Source organism: Aedes aegypti, chromosome 3, assembly GCF_002204515.2.
Source record: "Aedes aegypti strain LVP_AGWG chromosome 3, AaegL5.0 Primary Assembly, whole genome shotgun sequence".
Taxonomy (NCBI): Eukaryota; Metazoa; Arthropoda; class Insecta; order Diptera; family Culicidae; genus Aedes; species Aedes aegypti.
Window position 1 is genome coordinate 212,682,338 of NC_035109.1, and position 23,406 is coordinate 212,705,743.

Here is a 23,406-nt window from a genome sequence, read left to right on the forward strand (position 1 = left end):
TTTCTTTGGAGCTCATCGACTTCGATGAAGTCAGAAAAATGATCAACCGTTATCAAATACACGTGTTTGCTGCCTTTGAGTTGGAGCTCACACAAATCGAGAGAGATCTTTTGGTATGGGTAACATGGAATTTGATGTGTTTGCATAGGTTCTCTTTGTTGATTTGGGGCAAATTTCAGACAAGAATAACAACTCTGAATGCGTTGGCGTATTTGGTCATTGATTCCTGGCCAAAAAACAGTGTCACGAGCGAGTTTCATTGTTGCTTCGAGACCAGAGTGAGAAGTGTGCAAACGTTCCAAAATGTTTGATCGAAGACTAACCGGTACCAATATACGATTATTCCTGTAGACCAATCTGTTCTGGGTGTAGAATTCGTTTTTGTACTTCCAGTAAATCCTCATTCTCTCTGGCAACTCTCCAATCGTTAAAGGCCACCCGTCCACAATGAATCGAATGATTGTTTGGATATCCGGATCTTCAGACGATGCTCGGCGAAGTTGATCCAGACGAAAGTCGGAAATAGGTATATACTCCGCTGAGTTGATCGCTTCATAGTCCGCCAGTGTGAAGTCCATGTCCATTGTGTAGACATCGTAAATACTTCTGTCAGTAAGGTCACTTTCAGTAAGTGCTGCCCTTGATAACATGTCGGCGATAACGACTTCCTTTCCAGGCTTAAATAGTAGCTTAACCTTGTACCTTTGCAATCCTAATAGCATTCGTTGAAGTCTCATCGGTGCTTCATTCAATGGCTTCTTGAAGATCCGCAACAAAGATTGATGATCAGTCTGAACCGTAACGTCCTTCCCGATAATATACATCTCGAATTTCCGGCAGGCATACAGTATGGCTAATGTTTCCTTTTCAATTTGTGCATACCGTCGATGGGGGTGACAATGGGTCTAGGGGGTGAGATTGGGTCAAAACGGAAAAATATGTTTTGTTAAATATTTCAGCTAATAACGCTGATATTATTAAAATTAATCATTCATATGATAGGGGACATATTATTACACATAATTCATAACAATATACATTTTTAGAAATAGTAGTTTTTGTTTACTATATCAATAAACTTGCATGTTGAAACTAGATAAAATTTACAACATTAAATTTCTCCTGTACAAAGTATCACGCATGTACTCTAGCCTCTATTGTTGTATTAGTAGAATGTTGAAAGTCTTTTCATTACACATCACAGGTATTTTCCAGAATCTGTTTGATTTTCCCACAAAAAAATCATTTTTTTCGGCACGATGTCTAAAACATTGAAAATGGGGGTGAGATTGGGTCAAGCAAGAACGATAGTAAATGAAATTCCAAGTCCACTTTTTTGACATTTTACGGTGCCGGGTGCTCTCTTTTTTCATTAAGATGTGTTTATTCTTTCTATATACAGCATCTCTGAAACATCAAACAAGTCTACTTGAGTATTCCGTGCATTGAATAACAATATAACGCATTTTGACAACTTCTCAAACCAGCAACTGTGTTTCGTACGCAGCAACATCGTAAATTTTTATTAAAGGGTGTTTTTTTTTCTAAATTTGATTATTTATCAGTGTTTTCATATAATAGAAACATCTCACGGAAGTACAAATGAGTTGGATCGCTGAAATACTGGGATTATGACGTCAACTTCTGCCTGAAATTTATTGATCGTTGAATGTCACACCGAAATTTAACTATTTGCGAAGGTTTAAAATAATCACTGTTTCAGTACACCTTTGAGGAAACTGAATAGGCTTTATAGCAATGGGAATGAGACTTTGAAGACAATTTGAGGGAAAAACCAAGAAAATTTATGTAAACTTGACGATAAATGTTGGGTTTACATATTTTTTCTCATAGCTCTTCAATTTTCTGTACAATCTTTCTTTCAAGTTGGTTTATCATACTTGTGAAACATCTTAGATATCTGTTTGTCTTGTTTGCATCGTTTTTTATCAATATTTTTCAATTATGAATGGTTTTGAAATCATATTCTCAAAAACAAGTTATTTTAATTACAGTGACCCAATGTCACCCCCTCTATGGGGTGAGATTGGGTCATTTTTGATTCACTTGTGGTGCCGCTGTGAATAAATATTTGTCTTTAATTTTTTGAACAGTTGTTAATGTACCATCAAAGTACATACACACCAAATTTGAAGTTTATTGGAGTTAAATTGCGATAGTTATTCAAAAAATAAATCGCACATATCCCTTTTTGACCCATTGTCACCCCCAACGACGGTACCTTCTTTCCGTTGGTGTCAACGTTTTCGAAGCGTAACACACAGGCTGACCTCCTTGCAGGAGTACTGTCACACTGAATAGTGACCTCCTTATCGACATCGAAATATTTCAGCACAGGAGCTCGTGAAACCATCGTCTTCAATTTAACGAACGCGGCATCGTGTTCTTCTTCCCATCTCCATGCTTCTTGCTTCCCAGTTAGTCTTCTTAGAGGTTCAGCTATCGTCGACAATTTAGGCAGATAATTGGAGAGGTAGGTGATCATTCCCAAAAATCGGAGAAGCCCTGCAGCATCCTGCGGTGGTTGCATATCGATGATGGAACGAACTTTTTCAGGGTCTGGTTTTACTCCCGCCGAGGTGAGAATGTGTCCAAAAAATTTCACTTGCTGTTGGAAAAGACGTATCTTGTCCTTGTTGAGTTTGACGTTTTTTTCACTCATTCTCTTGAGAAACGCATCGAGGTTATTATTGTGATCTATCATGGCCTCTTCTGAACTGCTCCCACATCCGAAAATTATCACGTCATCTGCTAGGACTCGAACTCCTTTCAATCCGTGTGTTGTTTTATGTAGCTTCTGTTGAAAGATTTCTGGAGCGGGTGAAATCCCAAACGGCATCCTCAACCAACGATACCGACCGTAGGGAGTCCAGAAAGTCGTAAGCCGCGAACTTTCCTCATCCAGCTGCACCTGCCAAAGTCCATATTTTGCGTCAACCGTAGTGAAAATTTTAGCTTTTGATAGTTCAGGTAGAAGTTCATTGACAGTTGGAATTGGATAATGAGGACGTTTAAGAGCAGTATTTAAAACAACAGGATCGATGCAGACTCTAATTTTGTTATTTCGTTTTACAAGGACAAGATTACTCACCCATTCCGTTGGTTCGTTCACTTTCGAAATTATTTGCAGCTTCTCCATTTCATCTAACTGAATTTTCAGTTCCTCGCGCAAGGTAACTGGGATCCTGCGTGCTGGTTGTACCACCGGCTTTACTGAATGATCAACTTCCAAGTGAACATCTCCAGCTAATTTACCAATTCCTTGGAACACGCCTGGATATCTGGCAACGATATTCTTCGCAGTAACTTCATGTTCAGCCGACACCGACAAGCACAGTTTCAATAGATTTAACTTTAGACACGAGTGAATCGACAATATCGGTATCTGTCGAAAATCAACAACGGTGAAAACGGCTTTATACTGCTTATCGTTGTGTCGCAAATCCAATGTAGCTCTGCCCAACGCTCTAGTTGATGAGCCACCAAATCCCTTCAAGACTGGTTGCTGTTTATCAAGTTCTACCGATTTGCCATCCAAAATCTCTAACAACGTAGGGAGGCCGATCACGTTGCACGATGCACCGGTATCCAGTATGCATTTCACTTTTTTGGATTTGTTCTCTGTTCCGAAGCTCAAGTCTGCCTTCAACAAACCGCCATGTTCTTGATCGATACTATACAGGTACTCGACAGTATCCACAATTTCCTCCTTAGGCTCTGTTTCCGCACAACTTTCTTCAGATTCCGAGTCGCTGATCTTATGCACCATTTTACTGGAACGTGTTTTGTTCTTCCTGTGCAATTCCCTATCTTCTTGGTTCTTCCTGCACATAGCTTCGAAGTGGTTGCGCTGATGGCAATAGAAGCAAGTGCTTCCCCATGCTGGACACTCTTGCAGATTGCGATGGTATCCTTTACCACAGTAGGCACACTGCTTTATTTTGTTTTGTTTTGAGTACACTTTATTCACAGAATGTCGTTCTTCTTCTAGCCACTTGTTCTTTTCCAATTCCATCTTCGTAGCTTCTTCTGACATACATTGATTGATGACATCCACCGCTGTAAGTTCCACTTTATCGATGAACGCTTTCTTCATACGGGTATCACGAAGGCCGGCTACAATCACGTCTCGCAACATTTCTTCTTCAAGATCGCCCCAGTTGCAATCCTTCACAAGCGCTCTGGCTCTGTTTATAAACTGTACCACGGATTCTTCTTCATTCACTCCATCTGCCGGTTGTTGTTTACACTGTAGAAACTCGTAACGCGCTAGCTTAACATTTCGCTTCGGCATCATGTAGTTCCGCAATGAAGCCAAGCAGGCCACCACGGTATCTTTTTCCGCTGCTTGTAACGGCCAATTATTGAAAATTTTCCGAGATTCAACTCCTAAAGCTGCTTTAAACGTTGCTATTTTCACTCGCTCCTCGCGGTTTTCTAAACCCGAAGCGATGAGATAGATTTCAAAACCCTCAATGAAATCATCAACATTTTGACGCACATTGCCTGTCATAACTAGCGGCTCGGGAAACGGGATGTTATTGTTGAACATTTTTGCGGCGGCTGCTGACATGGCGGCTGCAACGATAGGCGATGTAGAGCTGTCGTCTTGACCTCTGCTTTTGCTGTTGTGCCCGCCAGCGGCTCCTTCCATTCCATCGTCCGTATGCTCAGTCGCCATCTTTTTTTTCCGATAATTCGCACTGATTCCGAATTTCACAAAACTATCACGGAGCAATTATCTTCCTTCGATCGCTATGGTTGTTTCGACAAACGGTAATCACAAATACTTGCTACAACCATTTTCCCGTATACTCAGCCACTTCTGGCACCATGTTTCATGCTATTTTACTTCGGAGCTCGGATTGATAGACGACTTCTCGAAAACTTATTCATATAGACTCAAGTCAAAAAAGTATACAAACTTACTTTATCGATTCTATGTGTTTCACAGACGAAATTCTACACGTTTTGCTCTGAACCAGCTCGATTTTTCACTTTTAGAACGTTTAATTTCCGGATTTACAAAACGACGAAAGTAAGATTTTCAACTTTCGCAACCTAACCACTACTTTCGTCGCCCCGCTGTATGGAGAGACAAAGTGACTTAACCACGAATCAAAACAAAACATTACTTGAGTCGATTTTACACTGGTAGAAAAACGTCGCAAGTAACTGAATAAAACGGCTTATCATTTTGTCATAATTTTTTTGTGGGAAATCATAGGAACTCCCTAGTTTTTGATCGCGAGTTGTCTTTATGCAAAATTTAAGCAATGTACACGGTGAAAAAATGTCAAAAAGGTGATTCATTTTAAAACAGTTTTAGAAGACAGGTTGTGATTCTTCTGAATTAATTATCTCAAAACCGTCTGGAAGTTACTTACGTCGATTTGAAAAAGTAATCGAGACTTGTTCACAGCGTCAGGAATTCAAAGTGCTTTTTATTTGATCAGTGTTGCCAAACCATTTTTCAAAACAAAGTCATTGCATTTTTATGTAAAACATGTAACATCATGTACAGAGTACACAAAATGAAAAATAAAACTCACTTGTGATACACGACACGAGTGTTGGCGTCCCCGACGATATTTGAAGGCGCGACAGCTATTGAGTATAACGTTTGATATTATCAAAATAACTATAAACAAATAAAACACAAATTTCCCATATTCAAAAATCTCATACAATACGTTTATAGATCGTTTTTCTGTCTGTTGTCATGTTTTGATTCGAATAACACACATGTATTTACATAACTCATGCACTAATATATTAAAATGTCGAGGTGGTTATTTTTTTTGAAACATACGAAAATAACTCAACTCAGTGGTTTATTTGCATCTCTAAAAATTCAGAGATTTATTTCCAAGAAAAAAAAATAGCATTATGTAGGTGCAGCATTAATTTCATGTTCGCTTTTCAGAGATAAGTTCAATTTGAAATTCTGGGTTTTTGGTCCTATTACGTTTTCATATTTTATAGAGATATTTACTAATTTAACCAATTATTATCCATTGTTATTCGAATACATTGATACATAAATTATGTTTCAAGGTAAAAGACGTAACGATCTGGGCGTCTGGTTTGGTTTATCATCAGCTTCTTTAAATTGTATCAAAATCACCAAATACGTTGCTATAGCTCCACAGTACTGTAAAACAAACTCATTTGAAAATCAGTGAATAAATGGTATGATTGGTGAAACTCACCGACGTAATTATGTGTCTATCGATCGTGCACAAACCGCATGCTGTGAACACAGAATTATTGTCCACCAACTGGCGCCAAAAATTCTCTAACTAACGAGCGTAACGATGTCACCGGGTGGCGTATGAAAAGACAAAAAAAATCGATTCTACTGTATCAATGTCATCAAATGTGGACATATGTACATACACGTTCTTTTGTCAGCGAATCTTTGCAGGTCCTCATCAAATTACAAACAATGGTCATCGTCCGGCGAGACTGGAAAAGACATTAGTAAAGTAAATAGTACTACCTTTGGTTACAAATTGGTTTGAGTTTACAGTAGCGAAATCAACCTTACCTCAACATTCGTTATATGGCAGGGTTCCACGGTGAGAAGGAAGCGAAAAATGTGGATGAACAACCATAAAGCTTGGATCCAAGAGAACACCGCATCCTAAATCAACAAAGTAATTTGAACTCAGGAACATCTTCAATACGGAAAAGGTGCACATTTACCCTTTCACCAACGAGCTCCACCATTAGGAAGTAAGATGTAGCGACTAAATGCAGTAAGCATGAGCCCAAAACCGCCAGCAATGCCACGCCAAATGTGCTGAAATTGAATTATGTGCAGTGATCAAAAATTGTGTCTACTCAATTATTCCGCATAATGACCACAGCGCAAATTTACTCACTTCGAAACCAAAACCACTCCGGTTGATAAAGAGGCATGGATGTAGGCCAGGTCCTCGATGATCCGATTGGGTGGGATAGTGGTACGTTTGCGGCCTGAATAGTATGGTATGTGCAAAGGAAAAATAATTAATCCACTGTCAATGGCAGTAATGTAGAACATATAACGGGGCTCAAATAGTTGTAGCGGTGAACACACAGAGGTATTTAGCAAGACCAATTTGACGGTCGTGGATTTGAATCCCATCGTTCGAGGATCTTTTCGTAGAGGAAATTATTTCGACTTTCCAATGCCTATAGTATCTTCGTGCTTGCCACATAATATACACATGCAATAACACAGAGTAACAAAAACGACATTTTTGCGGGATCAAATTATGTGTCTCTAGTAGATTTGGGGTTCTGCTGTATCTGATGCCGTTTTCAGAAATGTTCCAGCACGTCACAATTTTTAGCTATAGGTCGCCAAAGTTGTATAAAACACTGTTTTCAATTATGTTTACGTGAAATTTAAAGCATGATTTATCAAACTTTTTGATGATCTTTTGTGTGAAGCATGCCAAATATGACTTAAATTTTCATTTCAAACACGAATTGGTTGAAATTGCACGTTTAAATTTAGATACAATCGATTTTTTCAACTTGCTTGCAGTTTACATACATAATTCTTCGTTTCTCTTATATGGAAAAATACAATACTTTTCTAAACCATCAAAAAATAAATAAATTTTGAGCATCGAAAGTATAACGAACTTTATTTATAACTATTGTCTTGGAGATGAACCAGCCGTGGGCTGAAAATCTCCCTAATAAAGATAAAAAAAAAAAAAAAAAAAAAAAAAAAAAACTATTGTTATAGACATGAAGTATGAATTATATGGCAATTATGCAAATATATTGCCATACAAGCTGACAAACTTGCATGCAAGTTGGTTAAAACAGTAAAATTTTGCATTTTCAATAGCCAATATCTCAAAAACTAGAGGTATTATGATATTTTTGGAAACGGTAATAGATTCAGCACCCTTATGTAAGTAAATAGCGGTAGTGCTTGAGACAAAAACGTGTTCCGCAGTGTAAGTGGCAAATTTGCGAAGAAAGCTCACAGTTAATGACTGAAGAAGTACTCATAAGATAACTAAGCTATTAAGCAGGCTCTGTCCCAGTTGGGAAGTAAAACCAAAAACAAAAACACAACTACGTGCCATTCGCGTATTAATGTGTTAGAAGCTGCAAAGTCACAACGTGTAAGCCTAATAATTGTTAGTCATTGTCTAACATCTTATCAAGGTAAATTCTATGACTATGCGAACTTTTCCACAACCAATTCTTCACTTCTTTGACCTTTGTAGAAATGCGGAGTCAAAAACGGTCTCGAAGCAAAGGTCACAATTTTTTTTACTAATTTCAATATAAATTCAAGGATTAACCAGCGCTGTTATAACCCCTACATTAGACTGGCCCAACTCAGTATGGGAGAAAAATAAAGTTGCATCCATCCCCCAGAATTGTTCCTTAGGGTTAGGGAAGGACTTCCTGAAAAGTTCAGCTCATTTGGTCGTTCCATTGACTGGCGCATTTAAATTGAAGTTAATATGGAATTTCCTGCTCAAACATATGGGAAAAAGCACATCATCTACTGTTTGGTTCATTAAAATTGTTAAACACATTTAATTGAACCCAGAATGTCAAAAACACTACTTGATACCATAGCGAAAAATATTGGAGACGACTATATCTTGATCATAATTGATTATGTTGGTGTTTTGACAATCTGAAGTAGATATGTTACCCTCATACCATAACTGCAGCAAAAGGAGCCAATCCTTACTTTCAACAACTGAAATGTTAATGAAAATTAGCTTAAATCCAGATACAACCTTCTGCAATTATGTTCATAAGGGTATTAACTAGTGAATTTTTCATAATGGACACAATTTAACGCGATCAACTAGTACACGGCACGAAACAGTGAAATAGGGTAAATTTTGAATATATTTGAAACAAATATCCTTTACAAACTTCGAATTGAATGCGCCAGCTGGTGAAGTAACCAATCAAGTTAAAATTTTGGGAGGGCTATTTTCTTACGCTAAGGTACACATCGTGCATTTCCCATGGGTGGTAAATGACTGGACAATGCGTATCATTGGCACTTCGTGTACCTGCAGGTATAAAATAGACCCCATTTGTGGCCCTTAGCCTCTTGTCCAGTAACTCCTATCCCTACCTCCCCGTGGTACCGCCTGGGATACGAGTAACCTTAGGGAAGACCGGGTAACCAATCCCGGTGGGACCTTGGTCGTATGCTGACAGGGAAGGGGGGCTCCTCTCTTCTGAGGGTGTAGCTTATATGAGCGTCTGTTCTCCATGTTATGGGCGGCTCAAAACAGCATTAGGAGCGGCTGCTCGTCGTCCTTGTACTAGCGTGGGACTATAAACAGTGCTGTGCACGATGGTCCTCCGGCGAGACAGGAGATTGGTGCAGCCCTTACAAGCCAGCCTTAAAAATCATCAGTAAAGGAAGCATACAATGTAAATTCGCTCCAGAATAATCGGCATAGACCCAGGCATTGAAAACGATTGGAAACTCGGATCATGGAATTGTAAGTCTCTCAAATTCTTGGGAAGTACACGCATTATTTCCGAATTATTGAAGGTCCGCAAGTTCGACATCATAGCGCTGTAGGAGGTTTGCTGGAAAGGGTCGACAGTACGTATGTACGTATAGGGATGGATATACCATCTACCAGAGATGCGGCCAGAGACATGAGCTGGGCACAGCTTTTATCGTGACGGGCGAAAAGCAGAGGCGCGTGATTAGGTGGTGGCCAATCTACAACGGAATGTGCAAGTTGAGGATCAAATGCCGTTTCTTCAATACCAACATAATCAAAGTGCATAGCCCTCACCTAGCAAGTGACGATAAGGACGCTTTCTACGTGCAGCTGGAACGTGAAAATGACAGCTGCCCAAGCCATGATGTCAAAATCGTTATCGGAGATCTCAACGCATAGGTTGGCCAGGAGGAGGAATTCAGATCGAATATGGGAAAGTTCAGCGCTCACCAGCTTACGAACTAAAATGGCCTTAGACTGACTAATTTCGCACCCTCCAAGAACATGGCCATACGTAGTACCTACTTCCAGCACAGTCTCCTGTATCGGTACACCTGGAGATCTCCCCAACAAATTGAATCGCAAATCGGCCACGTTTGCCGGAAGAGGGAGAGTGTCAAAGCAGTCATTAACAACGCAGTGGAAGGTGTCATTGGGTTCGTGAAAGGAAATCGACGGAACGGTTGGTTCGACGAGGAGTGTCAGACGGTTTTGGATGAGGAGAATGCAGCGCGGGCGATTATGCTGCAGCAAGGCACCCGCAAAAACGTGGAACGATACAAACAGAAGCGAAAACAGCAAACCTATCTATTCCGGGATAAAAAGCGCCGCCTGGAAGAGTTGGAGTGCGAAGAGATGGTGCAGCTGTATCGTTCTCAAGAAACGCGAAAGTTCTGCAAGAAACGCGAAAGTTCTGCAAGAAACTCAATGCATCCCGCAAAGGCTTTTTTCTGCGAACCGAAATGTGCCGGGATAAAAATGGAGGTATCTTGACGGACGAACGTGAGGTGGTTGACAGGTGGAAGCAGCACTACGATAAACACCTGAATAACGCAGAGGAGGAAGACCAAGGCAGCTGGAGGAATGGCGGCTTCATCAGTACGGCGGATGAGGGAGACGTGCCAACTCTCACACTAGGTGAAGTTAAGGATGCTATCAAACAGCTCAAGAACAACAAAGCAGCTGGACAGGATAGTATTGGATCCGAATTTATTATACACAGAATGTGTGCGGATGCCGAGTGCTAGAATTTCAGCCAGAGTTGGCTGCGAAATAAAAAAGAAATCCTTCGTACAGATAAAGGCAGTAAGGATATGGTTGATCATCAATTCTACAAATCGAAGCCCATGGTTGCAAGGAAAGAAAGAGTCAGGCCCAGTGGTTCTAGTACTGAGAAAATACATTTGATGGGGTTGTGAAAATGGAAAATGAGTGAATATAGAACACTAAATGTACGGTCTAGCTAAAGAAGTGTTTTCCACGACTGACGAAAATGGAGCTGTAACAAACGAGGTACGAGGCAGGTAGCTCTAAATTATAAGAAACGGATTAAGCAAATAGATAGTTTGATAAAATATTTCTCCTTTGTATTCGTTCTTTATGATACATCGTTTACATTAGTTCTGCTTCCTAAATTAAGTATTTTATGATCATGTATACAGTTAGCCAATATCACAATGGTAAACTATGACCAACAAGATAAAATTAATTAATTAATCCGAAAAAAAAAACACTTTTTGAATTGACAATATACAGTCTTACTTACAATGTTTGTTAGAGATTCATCAAGCTCTAAGTTTATTGAATCAAAATATATTGAAGCCTACTTTTACACTGTTTGGCTAGCTCAACGCCGTCTAATCAATAAAGACTTAAAGTTTTATTCGCATACGTATTCTGTAATCTTTAAAAAAGCTTGACTAAACGAATAGTGATGTTAGTTGTGCTCGGCGATGTTGAAGTGGTTTACAACTACTAGGCATGTATACAGGAGATGTGGGAAATTTTCACCGTCACACTCAATTAAAGTAGTAAATTATCCAAAACTCGGTTGATACTCAACAACACATACGTAGAGGAAGAATGAAATTAATTATTATGATGATGTTGACAGCTTAAATAAACATTTGTGATGATGTATTTGTTCGCTAACCGGTCGGTCGGCTTTATATCCTTGCGACAAAGCACCTTCAAATGGATAAAATTATACACAAGCAAAACAGAGGCACTGGTGATCACAAAAGCATGCAAAATAAATAGACAAAGTAATGCTTTTCGCACCGTGCGAAACAGAGGTTAAACCTTTCCGTGGCTCCATTATGTTCTCCAGCATTTCCAAAGCATTGTTGGCCGATGACACCGATGTTATCTCAATTATGGGTGTTTTGTGAACTGAAAATAATTGCCAAGAAAACAGAACCGGTAAGTTGAAATTCACAGCGAACGATTTGCGTATTATTAAACACAAGGTTACTCACATTCAGGAAACACGTGATAGAGAGTAATGTTGAGTCGATGGAATCGCCTATTTATACCCAACGCTGACTGAGCGAATAGAACGTGGAACATCATTAAAATGTAATACAGAGCATAGAATGGGCAATATCCCAGGACATTGGCACCTGAAATAATAAAAATGACTATATCATTTTCCACATTTTCCATTTGACATCAGAGCTGTAGGTATAGGATCTTTCTTTGTCATTAGTTCAACGTAACTCAAAGTAACACCACTGGCGAAGTTGCCGTATTAAGAGACATAATTATTAAATAATTATCATGCCTAATCAGTTCCCTATTTTATTCCCCTTTGATTGCCAGAATGAATTGTCAGCACAATTTGTGAATGCCGTATTGCAGAAGGCACATTTCTGCTCGCTTCAACGCACCCAATTTATTTCTCATCAATCATATTGAACGGCGCAAATCGTTCGTAAGAAAATAATCGGGAAAACGTTTAGCTTACCTGAGTCTTGATTTTCCTTCTTTATTTTCTCCGCTATCCGATACCAGACCCAAATGTCGAGAGCTGGAAAATTAAGCAACTTATCCCATTATTTTATGTCGGTTCCCAAATGCCTCCCGGGCACCGGCAGCAGTCACTCGAGACCAACCGTATTGCAGGAGAGGATCAAGCAAAAAATGTCTCACCTAGAGCACCTGTTATGATGACACCCACCACGGTCAGCATCGTGAGACCTTTTCGTTTCTCCATGTCCTGTTTTCCAGCTGCAAAGTACATCGAAAGCATATCGTCCGCCTAGAAATGATTCGAATTAAATTTGGAATAATGGTGAGACCTCGTCGTCGCACAGGAGAGTAACTAGAACAAATTCGTGGCCATAACTTCAAATTTGAAAAATTGAGGGTTTAGATGCCGCTACATTTTCAACCGTAGCTTATAGTATACCACATGTTGTGACTTCATTGAGAATACGTCAAATAACATTGAAAAAATGCGACAAGAGTGCAAAAAAGTAGATGTTCAATGATTTTCTCATCTTTTTCGTTATACAGTCAACTCACCCTTACTCGTTTTTATTCATATCTCGAAATCGAGTTGGTTAAGGAACCATAGTTAATTTATCCAATTTTGTATTTACAAAAAATGTTTTGACATGCTTTTCGATACAATTGCTCATTGATAGGTGTCAATGGCTCGAAACTTCAAACTTCAAAAACGACTTTCTCAAAGGTAGTTTTTTTCACTTACATCCCTTTGCTTCTAATTCTCTCAGTGTCAATTAAGCTATACTTAACTTCTTTTAGTCAATATTGGGGCATAAGGAAAATATTGAGAGCAGAAAATTATTTTGGCCATGACTTACCCTAAACACTCTTGTGTGCGCCGGTCGTACGAATGGCCCATTTAAAGGAACCGAAAATTCAACATGGAACACGGTCTATCTAAACGTTCTTGTACTCGAACCAAAAGGGAAAACTTTTCTTCTCCGGGAACGGAAAAATCACTAGGGCGTGAAAAATTTATTTAATCTACCAAGCGTAAAGTATATTAATTTCCGGTGTAGTACATTTTGGCTACTGGAAAATAATTACTCAACCAATTAGTTTTCCCATCACAGAGCTCCTCTGCTGAAGTTTCGTAACGTTCTATTTTACTTTCAGTCTCAATCCTTCTTTTTTTTTGAAAAGGTCGCTAGCAAAAAAAAAAGAAATTGGTCGAATACTTACCTCGTTCAGACGCTGATTGAGCTCTCGAACGAATGGAAGCCCAAACACTCCGCAAAAGACCCCACAAATGCAGGCAGAAACAACGACTGAGACGTCCAGCGTGGTAACCACTTTCGATGTTGCCGTCTTCATTCTGAAAACGAAACTTTCCACAATAATAATTATTCAAAAATGCAGAGAAACAATTGTAACTATCGTAGAGCATGTGGATTTAAACTCGTTACATTTTGAAATACGCATGAATGATTCTATTGTCCAATTATATTTAATACATCCATTGATGGAGCCGCATGGCATTTTGTATTATGCGCACAAAATCGCAACTCAAAAGGCATGTTAATAGAAATGGAAATCAATTGATAATAGTTCATTTAATTTATTTAGTAAACATCTAAACAGATTACAATGAAAATCAACAATTTCATGCCACAATACACGGCTCAACCGAATCCGAAGCAAACATATCTTTTCAGGGTTGCTGTCCAACATATCCTGCCAGCTTTGACCACCTTCTGGATACTGGGTTCGTGAAGAATTGGGCGAGCTCGTGGTTCTTCCTTCGCCGCCACATAACGTTTGTTACACACCGCCAAAGATCGTCCTAAACACCCGGCGTTCGAAGACTCCAAGTGCTTGCAAGTCCTCCTGGAGAATCGTCCACGTTTCATGCCCGTAGGCCCTTATGGGCATTTTGTACCGAGTGTGAATCTTTTGGTCGTATGCTGACAGGGAAGGGGTGGGGGTTTCATCTGCAAGCGTCACTCCATGTTAGGAGCGGCTCACAACAGGGTCTGATCCCCATGTCATGGGCGGCTGATTATCGTCCGAATGCCAGAGAAGGACTCTTAGCAAAACTGTGCACTAAGGCCCTCCTAACATTCAGGGGGGGTGGGAGCTGTTCTCCGAAAATCTATGGGTGGGTGTCAGGACCTGCAAGCCAACCGTAAAAAATAACAAGCACAGGCGAAGGGTCGAGGTCAAGCGAATGTTCGTATTCGACGTCTGGCAATTTGGATTGCCCAGAACTTCTCCAAAAAATCAATTTCTCCGTTCCGTCACGTTCGCTCCGTCGACATTCTGCTCTGTGGCTGCCCAGGCATCGCACAAATTTCGGTGAGGATAAACCGGTAGATCGCTGTTGTCGCAAATTTAATGAAATAGCTTATCTACATAAATTTGGCATATCCAAAAATGTTTTCAAATATCGCTTCTGTAATGTATTATAGTTTAAAGCATCAGTCTGTAGAGTTTTTTTTAAACTGAAGATGTAGTACAATAAATAAATAAATAAATATATAAAACTGCGCCAAAAACTCTCCGCCGTTAACAACCTACGGTACCGACGCCCGCCTCAGTATGACCTTGAGCGACTGGAGCAGCCGGGTGTCACTATAACATACGCCCATCTCGAACAAATGTTGCTGGAAGAGGATTCGCTCGCCGAAACCCCTCTCGACGGAACGATTGGTTCGAGTGTAGAATGATTTTGGAAGAGAAGAACACAGCGCGGGCAATAATGCTGCAGCAAGGTACTCGACAGAACATGGAACATTATAAACAGAAGTGAAGGCAGCAGACCCGTCTGTTCCAGGTGAAAAAGCGCCGCCTAGAGGACACGGAATACGTAGAATTGGAGCTGTTGCACCGCACCCCAGAAACTCGAAAGTTCTATATAAAAAAAACAACGCATTCCCGTGCCACGAGCCGAAATGTGCAGGCACGGAGGTTCAAGGCAGCGGAAGAAATGACTACGTCGGAATGTTGTACAATAGCAACCAACCAGCTCCCACTTTGAGGGAAGTTAAGGATGCCGTTCAACAGCGCAAGAATAACAAGGCAGCTTGGAAGGATGGTATCGGTGCGGAACTCATTAAGATGGTCCCGGAGGAGTTGGTCGTTTGTTGGTCGGCAGATAGTCAGAAACTAGGAGACAGAACAGCTACTGGAGGAGTGGTAGCAAGGGATTATATGCCCTATAGCGTTAGCGTTAGCGTTAGCGTATTTACGGTATACTTCGTAGATTGGATACTAGCAACATTCATGTTTCTTTTTAATAATCTCATCCTGACTACTTTCAGGAACAAGGCAATCTTTTGAATGCCGGCAATCAAAAGAGAAAACAATAGTTTATTTATAGTATAAATAGTATTTCGCGAAATGCTTGTCGATTGTGCAGTAATATTTTTGCTTAATAGCCAGTAAAAAGCAAAACCGATCCCTCCAGAGTCATCGGATTGTATAAAATAACGATACGCGTAAAAAAAAATCCCGGCGACAAAAACACGCGCGAAACCGTGAGCAAAATCCATCGGACGACGCAAAACCGAACTGTCCTGCTTGGGCTTCACGAAACACTACCCAGCAAGACGCTCCAAAACAGGAAAAAAACTTCGGCGACGAAAACACGCGCGAAACCGTGAGCAAAACCTATCTGACGACGCAAAACCGAACTGTCCTGCTTGGGCTTCACGAAGCACTACTCAGCAAGACGCTCCGAAACAGGAAAAAAAAATATCTCCGGCGACGAAAACCGCGCGAAACCGCGAGCAAAACCTATCTGACGACGCAAAATCGAACTGTCCTACTTGGGCTTCACGAAGCACTACCCAGCAAGACGCTCCGAAACAGGGAAAAAAATCTCCAGTGACGAGAACACGCGCGAAACCGTGAGCAAAATCTATCGGACGACGCAAAACCGAACTGTCCTGCTTGGGCTTCACGAAGCACTACCCAGCAAGACGCTCCGAAACAGGGGAAAAAATCTCCAGCGACGAGAACACGCGCGAAACCGCGAGCAAAATCTATCGGACGACGCAATACCGAACTGTCCTGCTTGGGCTTCACGAAGCACTACCCAGCAAGACGCTCCAAAACATCTCCAGCGACGAAAACACGCGCGAAACCGCGAGCTAAATCTATCGGACGACGCAAAACCAAACTGTCCTGCTTGGGCTTCACGAAGCACTACCCAGCAAGACGCTCCAAAACAGGGAAAAAAAAAATCTCCAGCGACGAGAACACGCGCGAAACCGCGAGCAAAATCTATCGGACAACGCTGTAGCAAGGGATTATATGCCCCATCTACAAAAAAGGCGACAAGCTAGAATGTAAGAACTATCGAGCGATCACTATTCTAAATGACACCTACAAAGTATTATTCCAAGTTTCGTAAATTACCGCTCGCCAACGGACCAGATCTTTACAGTATGGAAAAACCTCCAAAAATGCCAGGAATACAAAGTCCCTACGCATCACATGTTCATTGATTTTAAAGGCATACGACAGTATCGACCACATAAAGCTATGGAAAATCATGAACGAGAACAGCTTTCCCGGGAAGCTCACATGGCTGGTTAGAGCGATGATGGATGGTATGCAGAACTGCGTAAAAAATTCGGACGAACACTCCAGTTCGTTCGAATCCCGCGGGGGGTTAAGACAAGGTGATGGACTTTCGTGCATGTTGTTCAACATTGCGCTAGAGGGTGTCATGCTGAAAGCCGGGTTTAACAGCCGAGGCACGATTTTCACTAGGTCCAGTCAATTTGCTTGCTTTGCTTTGAAATTTGTTCTATGTGTTACGTCTGTTTGTCTGTGATTAATCTGTTATTGATAACAAATGCAAAAATGCAAGCCGAAAACACAGAAATGCATTTGCAGAGTGCTTGGAGGTTACGTCGAATGCAAGCGTGCGCAGAACATTGCTGCACTCATGTATTTTCATGTATTTTCATCAAATCGATCAATTCTCAAAATCTTAACGGATTTGTGTAGGGTAACCGTTGTTCGGTGTTAAATAAGTCTGGACCAAGTTATGTTTAATGATTTCTAATGGAAAGCGTATCCTAATCAGTTGAAATAACAAAATATGGATATCATTTGCTTTAGAATTTTAAGAAAACTATATGATAAATTAAGCATCCGTATCAAAATAAAATTGTGAAGATCACAACTGAAGATGTCCTTGACTTATCTTGAATTTTCAAGGCCAAAAAGTTATTGTCTGGTCTGTATGAACACCAACCAGTTTCAGCTTCAAAAGCGTCCAAATGATATTTGAAAGAAATTCCATTTTGGATAGGATTCTGATGAGATTCCTTAAAGGATTCTGATGAAAATCATAAGTGAATTTTTGATGAGAATTTTTATTAGATGCAGAAGAGGATTCTGATAAGATTTACGAAATGATTTTGGTGAGAGTCCTGCGGGTATTCTTTTTAAAAGCCTGAGAAAAATCTTTAAAAAATCAGTGAGTGTTCTAATGAGATGAGAATCCTAAGAAGATTTTCATGATGATCTTGAGAGGATTCTGATGAGAATCTAGCAAAGACATAGTGAGAACCCTGAGCGTATTTTGATGAGAATCCTAAGGGATTCTGATGAAAACCCAGGGAAAATTCTGATGACAATCCTTAGGAAATTCTGAGGAGAGGATTCTTATGATAATTTTGAGAGGATTCTGATGAAAGACCAGAGAGGATATTGATGAAAATCTTAAGAGGGTTTTGAAAACAATTCTGAGAGGATTGTGATGAGAATTCTGGGAGAATTCCAATAAAAATTCTGAGAGGATTCTGACAAAAATGCTGAGAAGATTCTGATGAGAACCTTAAGAGGACTTTAGTGAGAATCTAGAGAGATGAAAATCTAGAGGGACCCTGTGCAGATTCTAATGTGAATCCTGAGAGAAATATGATGAAATCTTCAAAAATTCTGATCATAATCTTGTGAGGATTCTGATCATAATCTTGTGATGATTCTGATAAGCATCCTGAAAGGAGTCTGAAGTGATTCCTGAAAGTATTCTGTCGATAATTTTAACGAGATTGTTGAGGATTCTTTTAGGAATCCTGAGTGAATTATGATGAGAATTCTATGAAGATTTTTTTTAGAATATAGTAAATATTTTAATGAGAGCATAGACGTAGCTATATGATAAGAATATTTTCATGAGGATCTTGAAAGGATTCTGAGCGTATTTTGATGAGAATACTGAGGTATTCTGATGAAAACCCACAGAGAATTCTGATGACAATTCCTAGAAAATTCTGATAAGAATCTCGAAAGGAATCTGATAAGAATCCTGATAGGAATCTGATAACAATCCTGAGACGATTCTGAGAGGATTCTGATGATAATTTCGAGAGGATTTTGGAATCTTAAGGTGAGTATAGAACGAAGACCTCAAATTTTCAAGAGCACAAGACTTGAGAACCAAAGAGCACTTCGCGTTGGAATTCTATCCCATTGGTCATCAGTAATTTGATTGATTTTCAACGCAAACTGTTGTCAGATTCTCAAGTCTTGCGCACTTGAAAATTCAAAGTTTGGCTTCGTTTTATAATCACCTTAAGAGGATTTTGAAGACAATTCTGAGAGGATTCTGATGAGAATTCTGATAAAAGTTCTGAGAGGATTCTGATGAACATGCTGAGAAGATTCTGATGATAATCTTGAGAGGATTTGATGAGGACCAATCAGAGAATTTGGCGTTGCCTCACTCCTCCCTGACCGCTGTTGAAGAATGTTTGGAGTCCACCAATGATCTTACGATAATTCATTCAAACATTTAACCAACAATCCTACCTTCTCATGAGAGCGGGTGTGTTGCCAACGCATATTACGAATGTTTTTCGGGGCGTCCATAATATATTTTGGGAGAAATCTGTCAAAAATCTATTATTGAACTTGAAAGATTCCTACCAAAGATCTACCAAGTTATCCTAAACCGAAGGAATTCCTTGAACAACCACTCCAGAACTAATATCCAGAAAGCACTCCTCGAAATACTTTAAATTTCTTCAACACATAGCTACAGGTTTATCGTGTTTTATGCGTCTTTGGAATCCTGCCAAAATTTCATAAAAACATTAGAAATTCATTCATTATTAGCTTCGAAAAGAACTTGCTGAAAAGTTTCTCCATGTATTGGCTTAAGATAAATGCTTTTGCATTAAAAAAAAGAAAAATTAAGTAAATTCAGAAATACAAAAATTTAACACGCTCCTCTTATGAAATTCTTAAAAAATTCACACACTATTCAATTTATTGTTAGTTGTTCAGATTCCACCAAATTCCAAATAATTCATAGAATTTTTGAAGGATTCTATTAGGAACTTCATTGAAAACATCTCCAACTTTTGCATAAAACTAACATATGGCAAATTCATGCACAAACTCATCCAGACTATTCTTTGATATTCTTTCAAAAAAAATTTCAAGTATTTAGTCGGCATTGTTGTAGAAAATTCGAGAACTTCCAATAGTACCTCTGGAGAAATATTTTTATAAATCAATCAGAAGTAGATCAAGTGATATGATTTGATTTTAAACAGGAATTACATTTTTAAACGTATTATTAGGTTTCTCTAGGAACAAACCAATGATTTTTGTCAGGACTCCTCCAAATTATCAAACAGGAATCCTTCCAAATGTGCATTAGGACTAGTTTAAGAAATTTTTACATGCTTTCAAATAATGCTTACATCAGATTTAACTAAACTTAATTAATAAATTCCACTAAACATACCAAAAAAACAAATGCTGAATTAATTTAAATTTTTTTCTTAGATTCCATAAGCTTCTGCAAGGCATATTAGGTAAACATCATGGGGAAATCCATGGAAAAGTAAGGAGAAGGAATTCCTTAAGAAACACTTGGATCTATTTTCGATGCACTGTTGGGAAAATTTATGTGGAAATCTATGGATGAATTGTTCCAAACTATGCTTAAAGGGATAACAAGAAGAGCTCCTATGGAATTTAATGTTACTATTTTGGAGGAGTTTCTAGAGACATCCGTGGAGGAATTTTTATATGAATCTTTTGGTGATTTGAAAGAAATATTTAGATTCATGGTGTAGCTAATGTCTAAATCTAAATAATTATCTTATTGGTATCTCAAGAAAAAACTTGATTAAATTTTAAAGAATTCCATGATCAATTCTATCAATTATTAGACAAAATCCGAGTTTAATTCCTGAAGAATTCAAGCGGAAATACTTCAAAACATATGTAGAGGCAAAGCAGTTTATCCAGAGGGTAAACTTAAAACAAATCCTGGAAAAAATACTCTAAGGGAATCCATAGACATTTTTGTGTGGGGTTTTCTGTCGAGTTCTTGGGAGAAATACTTGATACATGCCTGGTGAAATTCGGGAGTTTTCCCTAAAAGAATTTGCTGGTGGAATAAATCTCTGAGAGTTCTTGTAGGAACTGTATGAAATCCTAATATTCCTGTTCAATAACTGACAACACTGAAATTTCCGGTCAATGGGAACTCTTTTCTTCTCCCTCTCTTCTTCTCCTTCTTGGCATTAAATCCACACTTAGACAGATCCTGCTTCTAGGTTAAGTGTTCTAATGAGCACTTCCATAGTTATTAACTAAAAGCTTTCTTGCCTAAAGTTGCCATTTTCGCATTCGTATATCGTGTAGCAAGTAAGATGATACTCTATGCCCAGGGAAGTCAAGGAAATTTCCATGACAAAAAGATTATAGACCTACCGGGAATCGAACCCAGACACTTTCAGCATGGCTTTGCTTTGTAGCCGCGGATTTTAACCACTCGGCTAAGGCCCTGGGAACCATATCAATCGATTTTTTTAACTTTCTCAATCTGGTTTTTTTTTGTGTTTCGTACAAAAATGGTCAAGTGACTGTATAAATTCGTGAATAAACTTTTGAAGTCGCTTGCAAACCCCCTTTTCCCTTGATAGAAATTCTCGCTACATCCATGAATGACAGTCTGATAACATTCTGAAAGAATTCGGAAGGCATCCAGTTAGAACGTAAATTCAGAAAGAATAATATTAGGCAAAAAGTGAACTTTGGTTATAAACAAGACGCGTGAGCGAAAATCCATCAAAAAAGATTGTAAATGTATACTACAAAATGCATAAGCACACAAAGAATCCCTAGTAACATAAAAGTTGCAAATGTTGATGTCGACGGCAGAATCATAACGATAAACCATAATTTCGGGTGAAATTGATATTTTTTCACACCTTTTCATGCAGGCTGGTTATAATACTAACGAGTTCAAATTTTATTTTAGTGTTGGAAATAATGTTCAAAATAATATCTAATAGTCTATCGTGATGACATTGATCATCTGTTGAAATGATGATCTGTTGTTTGAAAAGCAGTTACATATGATTAATTAGGAATTCCCAAATCCGAACATTTTAGAAAATATTCTACACTTATGTAGGATGATATCATGTGTTTTCAACATAAATTTTAAATCTATTCAAATACTCTGAAACAAATCAAAACTCCAACTTACCGTATTGGTTTTTTCGAGTTGATATCGAAGAATATCCCTTTGTACGTTAATCCAGCTGTCATGTAAGCGTGAAACATACGAGTATATCAATGCAGACTTTATTTATTATGCAGTTCAAGATAAATGTTGTACACACTCATCGTTTCACTATCTACCTAAACAAAACACGATGCCTAAGCCGTAAATCACCAGCACCAGATTCCGCTTGTAATCCACAATTTGTCCTTTGCTTGTTCTTTTTACCACATACGGCGCCAGTCCGAATATCCGGCTAACAAAAAACACCACTTTTGTCGACTCAGATATCTCCATTGTGTTTCCTCTTTTTCTACTCGGTAGCCGATGACAGCATGCAAAAGAAGGGATAATGTAAAAAATAATCTTATTGCCACATCATTGGAAGATTATTATAATAGATTATTCTACACTAATGCGACTTCACATGGTGTCGTGGCGAAGGATATCCCAATCTCATTCAAAACGGTTATAATTTCGAGCAGATACACTTGTGTGATCCTTAACAAGAACTGCACCATCATCAGCATCCCATTCATTTAAGAGAATCACTTTGGATGCTTTTCGAAATTCAACCACACCACCACTGTAATCCCATTAGTATCAGATTGAGGATATGAAACATGATAGTACCGTTTATCACAACAATGGAAGCTAACTCGATGCTGGTTGAGTGAAAGAGACACACTATGAACGATTAAGTTGACCAGGTATTTCCGAACGAATCGCTTTTGCAGATATGGACTTTAGGCACCTAGGATTAGCCGTTTATATAGCTCCAGTTTCAATCTGGAGCGAACATGTGGTATTGTTAATTTTCCATTTTCCACTTCAAGTATATTTACTCTTTTGTCATAAGCAGTCGTTCACATTGCTACATGGTAGACAAGTAGACAAGACTTTCCTGTTTTCCTCAAATAGTGTAACGAAAAGTGGGGTACTGTGCCCAAGAATGTAATGAGTCAAACTTAAGGTGAAACAGCTTAGGCATGGTACACAAATTATGTCACGCTAAATTTCATTTTTTTTGTGAAATGGATTTTGTTTGTGCATGTCGGAAATGCATCACCATTTGTTATTACAGCATAGTCAAGCTTCCAACGAAATAGAGCACGGTAGTGATCCGTTGTTGTCTTTTGAAAATCAGTTAAACACAGATGAGGCCAGCTCTCTTCTACGCCACATTTCACAGAAAGGAATTCTTGAGACACTGAAACAAAAAAGAAGTCCCTAGGCTCAGACGCTTGACCTACAAATTTTAACAGGAACACTTTGAAATCTTGAAAAATACCTCAAAAAACGCGATCAATGGAATGTAAACGTTTAAAAGCTTTCATTGTGAGCTTGGATATGCAGAAGGCAAAGTTCTTGGAACAATATGGATTTCCT

At 39.1% G+C, this 23,406-nt stretch overlaps 1 protein-coding gene across 2 annotated transcripts; it reads right to left on the reverse strand.

Moving 5' to 3' along the window:
* Window positions 1-5,854: 5,854 nt before the first annotated feature.
* On the reverse strand, window positions 5,855-22,783 carry LOC5570009 (gustatory receptor for sugar taste 43a). 2 transcript variants are annotated; one of them, XM_021852860.1, is made up of 14 exons: window positions 22,651-22,783; window positions 22,158-22,330; window positions 22,003-22,057; window positions 13,716-13,860; window positions 12,675-12,783; window positions 12,490-12,552; window positions 12,002-12,145; window positions 11,805-11,915; window positions 6,909-7,002; window positions 6,730-6,826; window positions 6,572-6,667; window positions 6,421-6,489; window positions 6,234-6,323; window positions 5,855-6,175 (listed from the first exon to the last, which is right to left on the reverse strand). In XM_021852860.1, the coding sequence occupies exons 2-14, from the start codon at window positions 22,312-22,314 to the stop codon at window positions 6,074-6,076; spliced, it is 1,332 nt and encodes a 443-aa protein (XP_021708552.1). In that variant the 5' UTR covers window positions 22,315-22,330; window positions 22,651-22,783; the 3' UTR covers window positions 5,855-6,073. The 2 variants fall into 2 exon arrangements, with proteins under 2 accessions (XP_021708552.1, XP_001658898.3); XM_001658848.3 differs by having other exon boundaries at window positions 13,716-13,848; window positions 22,651-22,782.
* Window positions 22,784-23,406: the final 623 nt, after the last annotated feature.